Below are 16,929 nucleotides of genomic sequence, written 5' to 3'. Positions count from 1 at the left end.
GCGGTAGGGTGGGGTCTTCTCCCCTCCATCCCAGGAATAGTGGGACACCTTAAACGGGCTTGGCAGAGGCCAGGGTCTCCACCGCAGTCTGCCCGCGGCTGCCCGCTCCCCTGAGGAGGACCAGCTCTCGAGTGGCTGTGATCCTGCTTCTGTCTGAGCTCGATGTTCTTGGTAAGAAAACGCTCGTCAGTATGGGAAGGTGATGGTGTCAGATGACAATCTACAAAGACATTCTGAATGCCAAAAAATGTCCTTAGATTATAAGGTTTCCTGATCGTCCCCATCTTCATTGTTTGAGAAAATTTTAAAAACATCAGTCCTTTTTATTAGAATTTTTTTTTTGAGCACTGCAATTTGAACCCAGGGACTCTTTGCCACTGAGCCCCATCCCCCGGCCCTTTTTATTAATTGTTTTACATAATTACTTTTTTTAAAAAATCATTTTAGATATATACACGACGTGGGAGTGTGTTTCGACATGGTATGCGTACATGGAGTATAGCTTAAGCCTTTTTTATTTTAAGAGAGGGACTAAGTTGCTCAGGCTGGCCTTGAACTTGCAAGCTCCTGCCTCAGCCTCCAAGTCCCTGGCATTGTGGATGTGGCCACCACGCCCTCTTTTCATTACGATTTTATGAAGACTGCCTTCTGTCTGTGAGAACGAACTCAGTGACAACGTGTGAGCTTCCTGGAGAGGACCTGGCTGTCGGTGGCCTCGGGAGGCGCAGGTGGCCGTGGCTGGGAGCTGCTGACTTCATTATAGGCCTCTCAGGAGCACTTTTTTTAGAATACTGCATCCCTCGCTCTTCCTTTAACATGAAATGCACGTGAAAGAAGCACTCAGCTTCATCAGCTGACCAAGCATTTGTTTCTCTCGGGTGGGGACCCCCACAAGATGGCAGCGGGGGAGGTCAGAGGGCCTGAGGAAGGGAGGACCCGTGTGTCACGAGCAGCCTCTGCCAGCATCAGTGTCCATGTGTGGGCTCGTTTAACCCTCACCCAGGCCTCAGGGCAGCCTGTCAAGGTGCCTGTCTCGCAGGTGAGGCCACTCAGCGAGGTCAGGTGACCTGCATCAGGGACACGGCCAGTGAACGGGTGAGGCTCATTCCAGAGTCCACGCTCCGTGCTGCAGCAGACTCAGCCTCAGCGATTAAAAGGCTCTTCTGCTCCTTTACCAAGTGGTCTTGTTAAAATAAGATCTTTTTCCTTAAAGAGATCAAAACGTGCTATTTTTAACGTGCTTATGTGAACAGAGGATTGTTTCTCGCCTGCTCCGTCCATGTCTAGTTGCTCGGACACGAGCAGTTTTGGATCGAGTGGTTGGAGGAGTGAGGGGACGTCTGGAGCTCAGGAACATGGCCTGGAGCGGTGGTGGTAGGTGGCTGGAGAGGGCCACTGTGCCCTTCTCTGCCTCCAGAAGGCTGCCTCTGAGCTGCCGGGTCCACACGTCCTGTCCCACTGACGTGGGGGAGTTGTTTGCATGTTTCCCGTGCCCTGAAACTCCAGGCAATGGCAGCCTTCCCAGAGCAGACGTCAGGTGGACCGTACGGTCCTCGCTGTGACACTTCACCACGGTGCCGCAACCAACCCTCGGTGGGGCCTCTGTGTGGAGGGCTGTGGAGTCCCTGCCTTACTTATGATCAGCCCATGCCTTCTTAGCAGTTTGAATTTGTGAACTTTATTTTTTCTCAGAACTTCTTGAATGGAATTATTGACAAGATTTTCAAGCTGGTTTTGCCAACAATCAAGCATCCATAAAATATTTTATAGAATGGATTATCATATTGATTCTCATAAATTCCCTCAGTTTCTTCAAAAGTTCTGGGATTGTTTTTCTTACGTAAGTAAACGCTAATGCGTCCTTGAACTTGGACGTGATTCAGCTGCTGACTCTCCTCCTGGCTCTGACTCTCGGTCGCCCTCCCGTGTGATGTGAGCTGAGCTTGTAAGCTCTGAATTAACGTAGGAGACAGGAGTCCTGGGAGGCCACCCTGCGTCCGCCATGGTTTCTACTGAGTGGAAACGCTTGTAACTAAGGAGTAAGGGGACGGGCGCCTCGGGTTGTTAGGCACCGGCCACGTCTCTGTGCTCTTGGAGCAGAAAATGGTGAGGAATGAAGTGTGTTCCTCAGAGGGGACGTTTGCCCGAGACCACAGTAGGAGAGGGGAGCCCACCACTCACACAAGAGCTCCCCGTGCCTCCCCTGCTCCTCACTCACTGCCCAGCACCGCTCCTTTCTTGAAGCCACTCTTGGGAACCGTGCTGGGGTGAGTGGCAAAGGCCCAGCCTGGCCTCCTGGCCTCCTGCCTTCTGTGCTCCCTCCCATGTCTGCGCCTGGTTTTCTGTCATGGGGACTCCGTAGCCAGATGCAGTGTACACGGCAGAGTTCTGTTGCGACAGGGCTGGTGCTAGGTCCCCCGTGTGCCTGCTGGGACTTTTAGATGGCCTTTTTACTCATTGTCACCCCAGCTGCTGGAATGGCAGGGCTGGCTCTGGTGGCTGCAGAGCCTGCTCCATGCCCCTCCTGGGGTAGCCTGATCTCTGGGTGGGGGCTCGGGGTCCAGCGGAGCCTCCAGAGGCCTGCTGATGGTCAGTGTTCTTTCAGGTCTCTGGCCCCTGTGCCTGTATTGCTGAGTCACGTGAGCGACCTCCCTGGGAGGCCCACAGAGGCGGCAGAATGGAGGCTGGGTCCCCTGGGGCCACCATGGAAGCTGGGTGCCCTGCCCCTCAGTCCTCTTAACAGTCCTGCTCATGACCCATCCCGCGTGTGGGCCACCACGTGCCTGCCCTCTGCTCCTCTCCTGGACGGCACCCTCTCCCTTGGTCTTGGTGCGAGGGTGGCTCCTGAAGCAGGTGGCTCCTGAAGCAAGTGCCTCGGTGGTACATGAGCAGTGTGTCCCAACACTGGACCTTGGGCTTGAGTGTCTCAGTGCCTCCAGAACAGGAACCTTGTCTGTGACGCTTTCCTGGGTTTTCAAAGTACCCGTCACATCCTTCGGTGGAGGAAGCCTGGTGTCCCTCGGTTGGCAGCACTGAGAGCGTCTGGCCCACCCACGCTGGCCAGGAGCTCCCAGCCGGTGCTGGCGCCTCTGTGCCTTCTCCCCCAGCCCTCGCGCCGGCTCAGCCCTGCCCTGCCAGCCTCACCCTCCCTCGCCTTGCGCCTTGCTCTGTCTCTGTCCGTCTGGTTCCTTTTCCCTGTTCCTCTCCTTCCTGCCTCCTCTGCAGGGCAGCTGCTGGGTTCCGCCCTGCCCCAGGCGTGTGCTGTCCAGGCTGTGCACACGGCCCTGGCTCCAGGGAGCCCTGTCCTGGCTCGCCTTCGACCCTGTGCCCACACAGGCCGTGCTGTCCTCCCCTGCAGAGCCCCTCGCTGGCTGGCGGTTCCTGGCTCACAGGAAGCCTGTGATCATCTGTCTAATTCTCTTTCAGGGTGAAGAGAAACTGAAAGCGAGCATTTGTACTTTTTTATCCGTTTTGTCACATTTGGACATTATCATTCAAATGTTCCAGAAAAGGTAAGTTTGCTTTATTTGGAGGAAGATTTTAAAACTTGAGTTCAAAAAGGCATTGTGTGTGTGTGTGTCGCAGTTCTTAAACGTAAAGTGTTTGTTGCAGCTTTGAGTTCTCTTTCCCTCCGCTGGCCCGGTGTGCATCTGAGGCAGCACGGTGACACTTTTCCACCACACACTGAGTGTACCCGAACCTGTGGTCCCGTTAGCGTGGCTCTGTTGATGTGGATGGCTCTGGCTTTCAGGCAGGCCTGAGGGGTCTTTCCGAGTGGGAGTTATCTGGCAGGTGCTCCTGCAGGGAACTCTAGGAGGGCGGCCAGGGAGGACCCTTCCGGGGAAGGTTGTGAACACAGCCCCAGGAGGGTGGTGAGCCGGTGGCGGGGCCTGGGGCGTGCGGGCTGAGCGTGGGCCTGCAGGGGCCTGCTGTCTGGGACGTGCCCCTCTGCTGCGTGCTAGCTCTGCCTGTCCTCACCCGAGATCCCCTGGTGGAGGCGGGCGTGACCCCCGCTGAGCGGTGACCAGGGCACGTCCCCCGGCGTGGAGGTGGCGTGACCCCCGCTGAGCAGTGATGAGGGCACTCGTGGTGCGGTCAGGTATAGGCGTCACCGCTGTTGTCCCTGTTTCCTCTCCTTCCCACGCCTGGGCCTGCGCATCTCCAGGCCGTCCTTCCTACGCTGTAGGCCAGGCCTCTTCTGCAGGGCAGCTGCCAGGTGCCCCCATGCAGGATGAGCGTGGCAGCTGGCACCCCGCGCTCCCTTCTCGCCTTCCCGACGGCCGGGCGGCGTCCAGCGTGGGGTCGCTCGGCGGCTCTGGCCTGTGGAGCCAGCGAGCCGCCCTGTCCTGCCGCCTGCACCAGCTTCGCGGCTCCTGCACTGCGGGCGCTGCTGCCGCTCCTCCTGGCCAGGACCTGCTCTCTGCTCCTTCCGTCTTCTCAGAGCTGACCTCTAGTGCGTCCTCCCGTCCTCTTGCCTCCTCGATCCCCTTTCCCTGTGGCCTGTCTGCACCCACTGTGGTGACACGGCACGACCACAGTCGCCCCCCACCCGGGACCTGTGTGCTGGTGTGTGGCCGTTCACGTGAGTGTCTCCGAAGCGCAGTGCTGGCGACACCTGAGAATGCCTGGGTTTCACCCTTGGGGAGCAGCGCAGGTGCGTGGCTGTGGGGCGGCCCTGCATCTGGTGAGCCTGCTGTGGCTCCGGCTGTGAATCCGTCAGTGGGAGCTGCCCTGGGCGCTCAGCTGGGTGCAGGCCTGGCCAGCATTCAGACTTTGGGGGCCGCACGGTGGGGCACCCTGCGGCTTCTGGCGAGGCGAAGGCCTGGTCCGCTTCTGCCTTCACCCACGCCGCTCCCGGGGGCTGCCAGCATCTCCTAGTATAACCGTGTTGCTTAGAATTCGGGGTGTTGGGTTCACTTCCCAGGCTGCGAGGGTCGGAGTTCACAGGGCCTCCAGACCATTTCCTCCTTGTAGGAAGCCCAGCTTGCTAGAGCACTGTGGCTCTGTCAGGTTGGCAGACGCTCTGGGTCCTCATCTGCCCAGCTGCTGGGGTCGGGGATGTGCTGCAGCTTGAGGACAGCAGGCAGCCCAGAGTGCCTGCTTTCTGCGGCGGCTGCGATGCGAGCGCTGATGTACCCAGGAGGGGGTCGAGCAGCCTGGCAGACACCCAGGGGGCGTGGCCAGTCCCATGCGCCCACCTTACCTGCAGTGGGGGAGCGCCTGCCTGGCACCTGCTGAGGAGCTGGTCCCTCTCTTTCCAGAGGCGAGTGCTGAAGCAGGCCCTCCTGGTGGCGCTGCAGTGGGGTCTCAGCCACAACTTCAGCATCCGGCTCTACGCTCTCTTGGCTCTGAAGAAGGTCTGGGCCGTGTGCAAGGCCCTCTGCATGGAGGATTGTGACGCGTGGACGGCTCTCATCGAGTGTAGTCTCAGCCAGGCGGAGAGTGTGCATGGTGCAGGGTAAGGACAGCTTGCTGCGCCGTCAGAGCGGGGAGGAGGCCCAGGGAGCCGGGTCGGGGAGCAGTGTGACCCGGCCAGCACACCTGCAAGGCCACTCAGTTCCCTGGGCAGCAGAGCTCTGCCCTCTGCAGCCAGAGGACACCCAGCCCGGCCCAGCACCACCTCTGCCCTGTGCCCTCTGCCCCATCAGTGGGGCCAGAAGTGCTCCTCCCTCCTCTAGACCTTTTTTCCCAAACACTCGCCCAGGGGCAGGACCAGCAGGCACGTGTGCTGGGGTTGGTCTGGCGGCTAATGGGATGTACACCTTGCTCTGGTCCCACTCCTGCCCTGGCACACTGCCCAGCCTGCAGCCTCCTGAGCATGTATCCTTGTCCCTTGGGTGCTGAGTAGTTTGCCACCATTGATTATCACCATCTGGGGACGCTGGGGACTTAGGAATTTGAGACCCAGGCAACAGCAGTCACTGGTTTTCCTGGAGATGCCTGGGAAGTATGTGTGTGTGCTGCAGAAAGATTGAGGAGCACGCTGGGATGGTGGGAAACCCCGCTGTGGGCGCCAGTGGGCACAGTGCAAAGCAGACAGTTCGATCCTGGTGGGCTTCTTGAGGGCTGAGCAAGGCGTGTCCCTGGCCACAGACTCCCTTATGGTCTGCTGCCTCCTCAGCACTGATGCGTTGGTGGGGAGGAGCCGTTTGGGTGGTTAAGTGGGAGTGCAGAGCAAAACAGGTCACCAAGTGTAAGGACTGAAGCCAGTCCCTGAGACAGTGCAGGGACAGAGTAGGTGATAGCAGGGAGTGAGGTTATGATGTGGGTCAGAGGCACAGGCATGCATGCGTGGTATGTGTGTATCTGTGTGGTGTGCGTGTGGAGGGGGCCGCTGTGTGTGCACGAGTGTGTGGTGTGTGAGTGTATCTGTGGTGTGCATGCATATGTGGGGTGGGGGGGTGGTGTGTGTGCACCTGTGAGTGGTGTGTATGTGCGGAGGGATGGTGTGTGTGCACGTGTGTAATCACTCCACGCCTTGTGTGCTGTTCCGTGTACTGTCCCACAGGTGGGTAGAATCATGAGGGTGGCAGTGCCCCCAGCCCCTAGCCTCTCAGGGGCAGTCTGGCCAGCAGGAATCTTGGCCTGCCTGGACCCTCAGCGTCTCCCTTCTAGTCTCTGAGTGCGTGAACACCTGCACGTCTCTCCGTCCTGAGGTCTGGGGAGGTGTAGCTGAGTCTATTCACGGGCATATTTGGGACACCGATCACGTAATTGTAGTAATGCAAACTCAAGCTGGAAAGCTGTTTCTGCTGATGCTTTCATACTTAATTTGCTGAACTTATTTTGATATTTTAATAGAACAAACTCTGTGGGGTGGTGGGGGAATGCAGGGCTAGGGTCCTGGGTGTCGTGACTCCATGGACTCACAGCCTTTGCTTCCTTGGTGGGAGGATGCTGGAGGGTGCTGATGGGCCTTGGCTGAGGTGGCACGTCCAGGGAGTCTCTCTGGGGTTAGGGCAGGGCTGGTTGACATCCAGATGCATTAGCTGGGCGGATCCTGATCTGTTCTTGTAGTTGTGGTTTGACTTCTAAAAGCACTTGGCTCGGCTCATATTTTTTTGTTGTTGTTGTTACAAAAGAAAACACCCTTTTTTGAAACCACTCGATCTTTTTAACTCCTGGAACCGGGTGGGAGGCAGACAGCAGAGACGAGGCTCCTGGGTGTTGGTCCACTGTGAAGGATTGGCAGAGGGCGGAGGGAGGTTTCTGAGCAGGATAAGCAGCCTTGGGAACCTGGGGCCTGAACGCTCCATCCGCCTTTCTGGAGGGCACCCGTGGAGGAAGGGGCTGAGGGAGGTGGAGGGGCAGAGCAGGCGAGTCCTGGGTAGGGCAGGACGGGGAGCCACCAGGATAGAGGGCTGCTGTCTCCTGGTGTGAGGAGCAGGACAGAGGCAGGCCAGAGGGTGAGAAGGGACAGGGAGGTGGCCGGCTGCAGCACTGACTGCACCTGGCTGGAGCCACTGGTGTGGCTGGGGCCTCAATGAAGCAGGGCTGGAGCGCCCGGGGTGTGCCGGGTCAGAGCGGCTGGTTTCGCTGGTGTCTGTGATAGTCTATTCTCTGTTAAGCAGTTGGAGTATTTGAAATGTGTCTTGTCTTTGACTTTTTGAAGGGGGCTGTGACGAAGGGGAGGCACAGTGTACGCAGAGATCCTCAGGGCCCTGCAGAAGCGCAGCCACTAGCCACACTCGGGGCCACGCAGGGCTTTCATTTTGTTTGGGGGAACATGTTGTTTTTTAAAAAACATTCCCGGTAAGGAAACGGAACGGTACAGAAGAATCAGATAAAAACGAGACTTCCTTCTCCCCAGCCTGAGGATTGTACTGCTGGAGATCAGTTCTTCTCCAGCAGCACTAACACTCCATTCCACGCGTGGTACCACCACGCGAGACCCCCCGAGTCCCCCGGTGGACACACTTCAGTGAGGTTGTGTTTGAACAGCGGCGGGGGGCAGCTCAGAGCAGAGGGAGCGCGGTGGGCAGGCGGCAGCGTCAGGTCGGGGGCACCCAGGAAAGCCGGGGCAGGAGGAGGGAGGCAGTGGCTGGCGGGCTCCCTCCTCGTCTGCCCCTGGCTGCAGTGCTGGGGGCGGAGGAGGCGCCCGGCCAGAGCGGGCAAGCCTGCCCCTGAGGCCCCGGGACTGCCTGTGGTTCTGGGCCAACAACCGCTCAGCGTGACTGAACCGAGGTCTCCCGTGTCCCTCTCTTCACCTCTGCTGTGGCCCTTCACCCTGACGGATGGGCGAAGGCAGACGCCTGCCCGTCTCCCACGTGTCTGGTGTGCGAAAGCCGCACAGTTGGGCGGTGCTGGTGGTCTGTGGCGTCCTCTCCCGGGGAAAAGGGCTCCCGCCAGGAGGTTCCCGCCGGGGCAGTGCTCCCTCGCCCACCTGCTGAGACCAGTCGCGCCTCTGGTGCCCTTCCTGCTCCGCTAGACGTAGAACGGTGCTGCCTGAAGGCCACCGACCTGCTTCTGCTCTGCTGAATCCCGGTAGTGTGACTGCAGGTCACTTATTTGCTCTGCTCGTCTGCGAGTTCCATTTCAAAAATGTGAAATTGTGTGGCCCGTCCTGTGCTCATGGGTTGAGGCCCTGGGTTCCGACCCCGGCACCGCAAAAAAAAAAAAAAAAAAAAAAAAAAAAAAGAAAGAAAGAAAGAAGAGAGAAAGTGGAATTTGTGCAGTAGGCTGAGTAGGTTGGCTCCGGATTTGCCGGCTGCGGGATGAGCCTGGGTGACAGTCACGGTCCTCGTCCCGCCCACGGTGCAGTTCCTCGGCTGCCGTGGCGCCCTCGAGCCGCCTGGTTTCCCGCCACGCCTCACGCCCTGTCTCCGCCCTAGGAACGCCAAGAAGAACTGGCCAGCGCATTCCAGGACCACTCTTCTTCGCGACGTTTCATCCACTCCAGGATTACTGTCTGGAGGTGAGCAGACGTGCCGCCAGGAGGTCTGTGCTGCGGCTTCAGCCACCTGTCTGAGCCTTTAAAAGGTGGAGCCCAGGTTGGCTGTCCTCTGTTGCCTCAGCGCCCGACTTCTGTCGCTTCCTGCAGACCCTCTTCAGCAGTGCAGTGGGCCGGGCATGTTCACGACCTGTCTCAGGTGGTGTCTGGCTTGTAGGCTCTGGAAGGGAAAACTTTAAACAGAAATCAGGGCGGATTTCTAAAGGGAAATGAGGAAGTACAGGCGCAGGTGAGAGCTATTGTACAGAAGCCCCCTGGTAATGAACAAAAAGATCTATTCTTTTTCATGGAATATTTTGGGTCTGGGTCATTAAAATCATAGAGCAAATGATGTTCAACCTCACTGTTGTAACAGAAGGTGCTCATATGATTTTTTGAAGACCAGGAGCGTGTTTATTGCAGTTAATGTAAATTGATTCAATGTGCAAATCTTTCAGTTTGCACCAAGCTCAGCACCTTCTCCCTCGCAGCTCTAAGTATAACATGCTGCGTGGGACTCCGGTCCCTGGACCTAGGACTTCTCCCTTGAAGGTCTGCTTGGTGTCAGTAGTCCCAGTCGTTGTGCACGCCAGTTTTCTTTGGATTCCCCATGAACTGGTCTTTAGAACATACAGATCTGCGTGTTGAGAGCACCCATGGGAGAGGGCTCATGAGTGTCTTCCACTGCTTCACTGCGATGTCGCTAGGATTTTTCATATGTTCCAGCACTCTCTGCTCTGGGTTCCGTGGCGCATGGATGATTTGCCTGAGGTCTTCCTGCAGGACCCTCTGCTTCCATGGCCTGGTTGGCCGTCTCTGGTCAGGTCCCCAGCAGGAAGGCTCTGTCCCTGACCTCCCTCTGCCCCTCGCCCTGCCTCCTGCTGCTTACTCTTACTTGAAGTCGCACTGTGCGTGATGAACAAGTGAGCCCTTGCTGGACTGGTCTTGGTGTGGAGCAGGCCTTAGTACCCACCTTGTAAACACCTAGTTGCCATCTGGATGCCAGTTTAAGTCTGCACGGCTGTGGCTGGCATGCGGAAAACCACACTCAGGCTGCCGGCCTTTGTGGAGAGGGGAGCCTCACTCCACACGCATCATTTCACTTTTGAGTTGTGAGGTCCTGGCCCTTCCTACCTCTTCCTGGTGGGCCCTCTGGTGCTGGTTCCTTTCTGAAGGTAGGAAGAGGGCAGGAGGGCTGCTCAGGTGTGACTGTTCACAGCAGCCCCTGTGCAGGTCACCTTCACTGCTGCTTGCACCTGACTGTCCTCACCTTACAGGGAGTTGGAGCCACATAGGCTCTGACTTCTGACGCCACACAGCTGATGGTACGGTCCAGCCAGAGTCCAGGTTTGAATGTGTCTCCTGGTAGTGAGAGTAAAGACCCGTGTCATCAGAGAGCCGGAGCTTGAGGCAGGGCCTGGTCCGGTCTGGCCTTCATCGGGTTGCCGTCACTCATCAGGAATGACTAGTTCAGAACACGTTTGTTCTGTTACGAGCACAGAGGTCCCGGAGCGGGGAGATGTGCCTGCTCCTCCCTGAGTGAACCCTAACTTCTCAGATGAGCAGAGCCTGTGGTAATGGCCACAGGTGCAAGAGAGGCTCACTCCGGCCAGACATCGGGGTCTGGGGAACACGGCAGTGCTGGTGAAGTGCTGTAACGTGGCGTGATTCTTTGTGATTTTACGATTCTCTTTCCAGACCATATTCCACACGCTCCCACGGGCTCTCGGGCGGTGTGGAAGAGGAGTGGATCACTCTCAGCAGGTTTTTCCAGCTTCACTGACATCCCTTCAGACACGGGGCCCCCGTGGTGCCTCTCTAGGACTCCACTTCGCGAGCTGAACCCTGGGGACTGGTCCCAGCAGGACACAGGTGGAGAGACGCTTCCTCTTTCTTTCCTGTTGGCTTGTGAGCTCGCAGGTGCTGTCCCTGGGGTGGGGTGGGAGATGCCTCGGAGGCAGGCAGTGGAGGTGGTGCGGCCTTGACTAGGACCCAGGTGAAAGGCAGCTTTGCAACAGCACAGAGCTCACCTGGCCGCGTGTAAAGCCAGCAGCTTCTGTCCTCTTGAATAGCACCGTTGGTTAATATCTGTCGCCCTGTGTCTGTCTGTAAAAAATCCAGATTTCCAGAAGGGTCGCCCTAAGTGAGCCCTCTGCCCCTTCCAGGAGTAGAGCCAGTGTGTGTTGTAGTCTTCCTCGTTCCGAGACCTGTGGCCTGGTCTTCGTGCTCGGTGCTCTCCCTGGGCGCATCACTGATGGCCAGTGCTGCATGCCCCTCGCCGCCCACCCCGTGGGTATGAGCTTTCAGTCCTGCATCTCGGTCTGAGCTTCCTGGGCCTCTGCAGCCCGCTGTTCCACAGCTCTCTAAATTCACCACGTCTGGACGGGATGCCCTTCTGTCCAGCTGGCCTCCTCTCTGTGCCCTCTGTGAGGAGTGTCACTCTCGTTCTTTTCCTGTTCTCCTCTTGCCACGTCCACCCACGACCCGCCTTGGTGCTTCAGCCTTCCCAAAGCTGGTGGCTTCTCTCGTCCCTGGCTCTTCTGTGCTGAGGAGCTTGCAACCCTCATGGTCTCCACCTGGGCCAGTGCAGGGACCCTGGTGGCCATCCAACCCAGGGCTTCCTCCACATCACTCCAGAGGGTTTTCTGTAAGCAAACATCCCTGTCATTACCCCGTCTTAAAAGGCCCCAATGGCTCCTCTATAAATTCTGTACCTTGTGGTCTGGTGCAGGCTGAGCTAGGCCATAGCACTTGCAGCTGCCTGGGTCCCTTTCCCTTCTGCTCTGAGTTCACACACGGCTCTGTCGGTCTCCTCTGCAACTTTGACCCTCCCTCCCTGGCCCTCGGGTCTGACTCGGTCTCCCTGCTGCAGACGCTGCTCATCCCTTCTGTGTGAGCATACCCTCTGGAGTGCTGTGTTGTGGCTTCCTGCATGTCTGTCCCAATCCAACGTGTTCACTGCCTGGTGATCCACGTGGGGGACAGGAAGAACTCCAGAAGTAGACTCAGTCCTATCTTGAGAGCAGACCGTGTATTTAGATAGGTTAAGAACATTCTGGGTACTCAACAGTTGAGTCGAGGTGATTTTTTATGGAATAGCCTTCAATTAGAAAGATTACCCCCAAGTACTTCTAAAGTAATTTAAGATAAAAATTTCACTTATATTGTATTTAGGAACATATTTCCATAAAAATTCGTTTGATATCATTGTTTGTAAAACATGTCATTATTACCTTTAAGAAAAAAATTCCATGATGCTAAGTTGCTTCCGAATTTGTATATGCTAAAATGTGAAAAAAAGCATATCTTGTTTTTATGGAATGTCACATATTGGCTAGTAGAGCGAACTTGAAATCTAAGAATTACTATGAAAACGGTGACGTGTTTGGATCCAGGCGGCGCCTTTGTCTTTCGGGTAATGAGCAGCCCGGCCCCCCCTCTGCACTCCTGGGGCGGAGTGTGCCATCTGCTGTCCTCTCCTCCCAGGCTGTGGCTCGGGGAAGCGGATGGCCCCTCTGAGCAGGCTGATGTGCAGAAGAAGGTCATCCGTGGGGACACGGCCTTCCCGACGCAGACCTGGAGCTCGCGCTGCAGGACCGTGCTGCCAGGCTGGGAAGTCACTGGTAGCCTGATTGTAGTGGCCTCGCTCGTTGATAAGCCAACCAACCTAGGAGGTAAACCATGGTTTTCCAGGTAGTTTGCTTGAAATCTCTGGACCTGGACTCTGCAGTCGGTCCCCTGCCTGTTTTGGCTGCATCCTCCTCCACATTCAACCCTTTGAGGGCTTCCAGGAGGCGGAGGGACCTGATGAGGTGCATGACGCTGGGAACAGTCTGGTGACTCAGGTGTTCTGTGCAGGCCTGTGCCGTACCTGTGAGGTGTTTGGGGCCTCGGTGCTGGTCGTTGGCAACCTTCACTGTGTGCGTGACAAGCAGTTCCAGCACCTCAGCGTCTCCGCAGAACAGTGGCTTCCTCTGGAGGAGGTGGGTAGAGTGAGCTGTCATTAGGCCTATTTGGGGCAGCGTGTCGTGCCCCGTCTTTACGTATCAGGCCTTCTGCAGGCAGCCAGCCTTTCGTGGATTAGAAACAACACTTGAAAGTAAAATGTAGCCCCCTCTGTTCTCCACGTTTCACGCTGTCTTTATTTTTAGAAATCGTCATAACATATCGTTCTTTTCAGTAAAATGGGTCCTGGTATAGCTCACTCTTGATTTAGGAATGATTCTTGTGAAATTATGATGGTTTTTTTTGATTACGTATAGTTGTGTTGTTTTCCTTTTAAAAATACTTTAACGTGTTTAAGAGGTTTTTTCGTTAACTTTCACTTTACTTCCGTGTAGGACTATAACTGATTTATTTTCTGCTCTTTATAAAATGATATTCAGGGTGAAGCCCCATCAGCTAACTGGTTATCTGCAACAGAAAAGGGCAGCAGGTTACACGGTCATCGGGGTCGAGCAGACTGCCCACAGCTCCGACCTGGTCCAGTTCAGCTTCCCTGAGAAGTCGCTGCTGCTGTTGGGGTGAGAGGCCCCCCGTGCCCTTTGGAGAGCTTTTCCCGTCTGGCAGTTTCCTCAGCCCTGCTGCCGTGCGCGTGCCTTGTCCTGCCTCTGGCCTAGAATGCTGATAGAAACCCCTAGTCTTCCTTTAATCTTTCCTGTCCTGAAGGGTCAGGTGGACACAATGAACCCCTAGAGCTTTGTTACTCTCATTTATTTCCTGGAACCACAGACTTTCTTCATTTATCTGTCTTGTTCAGCAACATTCAGAATACCCAGGAAAAAACTGTTCTTGTGGGAAAACTCATGTCTCTTGCATTTTCCTCCCTCAGCAATGAACGGGAAGGCATTCCTGCCAACCTGCTGCGGCAGCTGGATGTGTGCGTGGAGATTCCCCAGCAGGGCGTCATCCGCTCGCTGAACGTGCACGTGAGCGGGGCCCTGCTGATCTGGGAGTACACCCGGCAGCAGCTGCTGAGGCACACGGGAGCCCCACAGTGAGGTCTGGTGTGTGCACCTCGGTGGTCACCGTGCCACTGAACTGCTTTGTATACTGTTTGGACTAATAGATTCTGACATTTATTGGAAGGATTTGCATTTTTTTTTCTTGCAATTTAATGCCAAAAACTTTTTCATGTGCCTTAAATATATCATTATATATTTTCTCCTTTGGTAACCTTTATATTATATAATATTGCTTATTAATAAAATATTTTACATGATTATGAAAATAAAACTTTTTTTTTTTTTTTAAGTCCTTCCTAGACAGTAGTATTGTCAGGAATATGAAATGCATTGACAGTGAGGCCAAATCGAACAGCCCTCACCTGTGAGCACCGGACCCTGAGGTCTCGGGGGAGCAGGGAGGGAGAGGTGCTGAATGAAGGCAGCCCAAGCTCCTGCCATCGCAATGTCCCTCCCCGCACAGTCCTGAGGAATGTCAGGCAAGACGCTGAGCCAACTTCACTATAAAGTTCAGGCTTTGTTTTCTAAACCATAAGTAGGCCATAATCATTCATATTAGTTCTTAGGAAATTTCTCAAATGCACCTTTGTTCAGAGAGATGAAGTAATGATCAGAAATAGTGTGTACTGTGAAAACTACAAACAGAACCCCAAAAACTTGAGTCACTCCTCCAAGTCACTACTGAAGCTAGGAGGAAGTTCCTGAAGGTTGGCTTGCTCCTTCCGTCCTTTTGATTTGGTATTGACTTCATTATCTAATGGTGACCACTTATCACCACCCAGCAATGACCTTCAGTTGTATCTGGGTCTTTTTGTAACAAATTTCAGAGGCCGCTGTCCATCTATTTAATTTTTCTTCTGTAGTTTTACTTTGAAGGGCTGCAAAAACTGCACAGACGATTCCTCCCACTTACTTCACTGCTGTGCCTCCGCGGTGATCTTATAAACATGGAGCATTTATCTGAATTAGGAACTTAGTGTTGACGGAGGTGCTCTTCACCAAGCTCAGACTTTATTCTGGTTTCCCATTTTCCACTGCTGTCCTTTTCTGTCCAGGAGCCAATCCAGGATTGGATACACACTGCATTTAAGATTAATAAAGATTACTGGCACTGTGTTTTGTAAACAAAAAACATGTCTCATGATGTGGCATGCTCTTGGAGGTTACAGGTTTTAAGGAAGAGCAGGTGAGGGGTCTCTCCTCTCTCCTCCCATGGGGTTAGACAGACATGGCGGCTGCAGGGCTCACCGCCACCATCATTTCCATCTCATCTGCCAGTTCTTCTCTAAATTTGCTCTTTGTCTTTCCACATGTTTGTCAAAAGCAAGTCACTTGTCCCAGCCTACCTCAAGGGTACAGAAAGCAAGCTCCCTCGTGGAGGAGGGGCACTGGAGCCTGGGGCACTCATCCAGACTGCCGCCGTAACTAAAGGACACCTTGGGGGCACCACTCGGGCCATGCAGATACACTCTGGTTTTGTCCACTGGTTTTTGTGTTCATCGTGGACACTGCCTGAGCAGTTATGCTGGGCATGTTACTGCTGCGCTCTATATTCACTGTTGGAATTCTGCTGTAGAGTATTTTTTCTTATCCTGTCATCTTTTCCATCAGTGTGGACACACTGTGTCCTCTGACAGGCTGCTGTTACCTTGCTCTTGGCATTGCCTTACTCTTTGGCACTACATGATACTCCAGGTTCATCTGGCGTCCCCCTTGGTCTAGTCAGTCATTCTCCAGGAAGCCTCGGTTCCATGCATTGGAGAACCGTGTTAGAAACCAAGAGCTGGGCACTGGACATGCTTGCTGTCCTGGAGGGTTGCTACAGGCTCCCCACACCTGGAGCTTGGGAATCCTGTCCACCAGGCAGCTTGTCTGACCAGAGGTGTGCTTCCTCTGGTGTCCCATCAACAGAAGCATACGTAGCCTTTCAGGTCTCACTTCTTCCATAGAGCGAAATGTATTCCAGCTGTGAATCTGCTCATTCCTTGCTGCTGAGCATCTGGTGGACGAGCCAGTGTGCTTATCCATCCTGCTGCCAGCATCGAGGTGCAAGTTCCTGGTGATCCGTGAGTAAAGCTGCTTTAAGCAGACATTCCTGTGTAAGCTTTCCGTGCACTTGGAGAAAGAACTAGGAGTGGGGCTGCTGGGTCGTGGGTCCCTTTCACCCTAAACTGCTCTCCAAAGGGGCTTTCCTGGTTCCCACTCACTGCCGGGAACTAGGCTGCTGCACCTTCCTCTTGGCACAGTGCCCACCTCTAAGTCATTCTGACAGGTGCGTGATGGATCACTGCGGCACTGATTTCCATTATTCTGATACTGAGTAATAGAGGACTTTTCTGCACATTTACTTTCCATTGTATATCGTCTGTCGGTATCTGGGTTTTTGCCCACCTTTTTTCTTTTGGCACCAGGGATTGAACCCAGGGGTGCCTAACCACTGAGCCCCATCCCTAGCCCTTTTTACTTTGAGACTGTCTCACTAAGCTGCTGAGGCTGGCTTTGAACTTGCAGTCCTCCTGCCTCAGCTTCCTAAACTGCTGGGATTACAAGTATGTGCCACCATGCCCAGCTGATTTTTTTTAAACAGGGTTTCCTGTTTTATATTCTGCATGTAAGTTCTTCATGAACTGCAAATATTGTCTTTAAATTGTATTATATCTTTTCATTTTTTGGGTCCATTCTTTGGTATTTCTCAGTCAGTTATATCAGCTGTGAATAGAACCAGCTTTATTTCTTCTTTCCTAACCTGTGCCTTTTATTTCCTTTTTGGCCTCACTGAAGTAGCTAGGAATCCAGTCATTGTCTTAACATCTAGTATGGTATTAGCTACAGGTTGTTAAATAGATGGTTCTTATTATTTTACCTGTGCATTTTGAGTTCAACCTTCTCCCAGCCTCAAGCCTCAAGCTATAATATCTGTATTCAAGTGTTAACTCCCAGGAACACACACTGACAGCTTACTTCAGTTTCTATCTGTAATATCCACTGTAAGTATTTCCCCACTACTCATCATCTAGTTCAAAATGAAAAAAGCAA

General features: G+C 54.5%; 1 protein-coding gene across 1 annotated transcript in view; it reads left to right on the top strand.

The window, feature by feature from the left end:
* Positions 1-14,258, top strand: part of TARBP1 (tRNA guanosine 2 -O-methyltransferase TARBP1) — a 48,448-nt gene extending 34,190 nt beyond the window's left edge. Inside the window, 18 exon segments of the mRNA XM_079106874.1 lie at positions 1,693-1,717; positions 1,720-1,788; positions 1,791-1,840; positions 3,427-3,490; positions 3,493-3,512; positions 5,262-5,458; positions 8,832-8,850; positions 8,852-8,914; positions 10,628-10,651; positions 10,653-10,694; positions 10,696-10,801; positions 12,416-12,421; positions 12,424-12,471; positions 12,474-12,546; positions 12,548-12,603; positions 12,788-12,915; positions 13,319-13,452; positions 13,761-14,258. Coding sequence (XP_078963000.1) covers positions 1,693-1,717; positions 1,720-1,788; positions 1,791-1,840; positions 3,427-3,490; positions 3,493-3,512; positions 5,262-5,458; positions 8,832-8,850; positions 8,852-8,914; positions 10,628-10,651; positions 10,653-10,694; positions 10,696-10,801; positions 12,416-12,421; positions 12,424-12,471; positions 12,474-12,546; positions 12,548-12,603; positions 12,788-12,915; positions 13,319-13,452; positions 13,761-13,929 — 1,293 coding nt within the window. The 3' untranslated portion in view covers positions 13,930-14,258.
* The last annotated feature ends 2,671 nt before the right edge of the window (positions 14,259-16,929 follow it).

This window comes from Sciurus vulgaris, assembly GCF_902686455.1.
Source record: "Sciurus vulgaris genome assembly, chromosome: 12".
Lineage (NCBI taxonomy): Eukaryota > Metazoa > Chordata > Mammalia > Rodentia > Sciuridae > Sciurus > Sciurus vulgaris.
The sequence above is the reverse complement of the archived record's forward strand: the minus strand, read 5'-3'. Positions and strand labels throughout refer to the sequence as shown.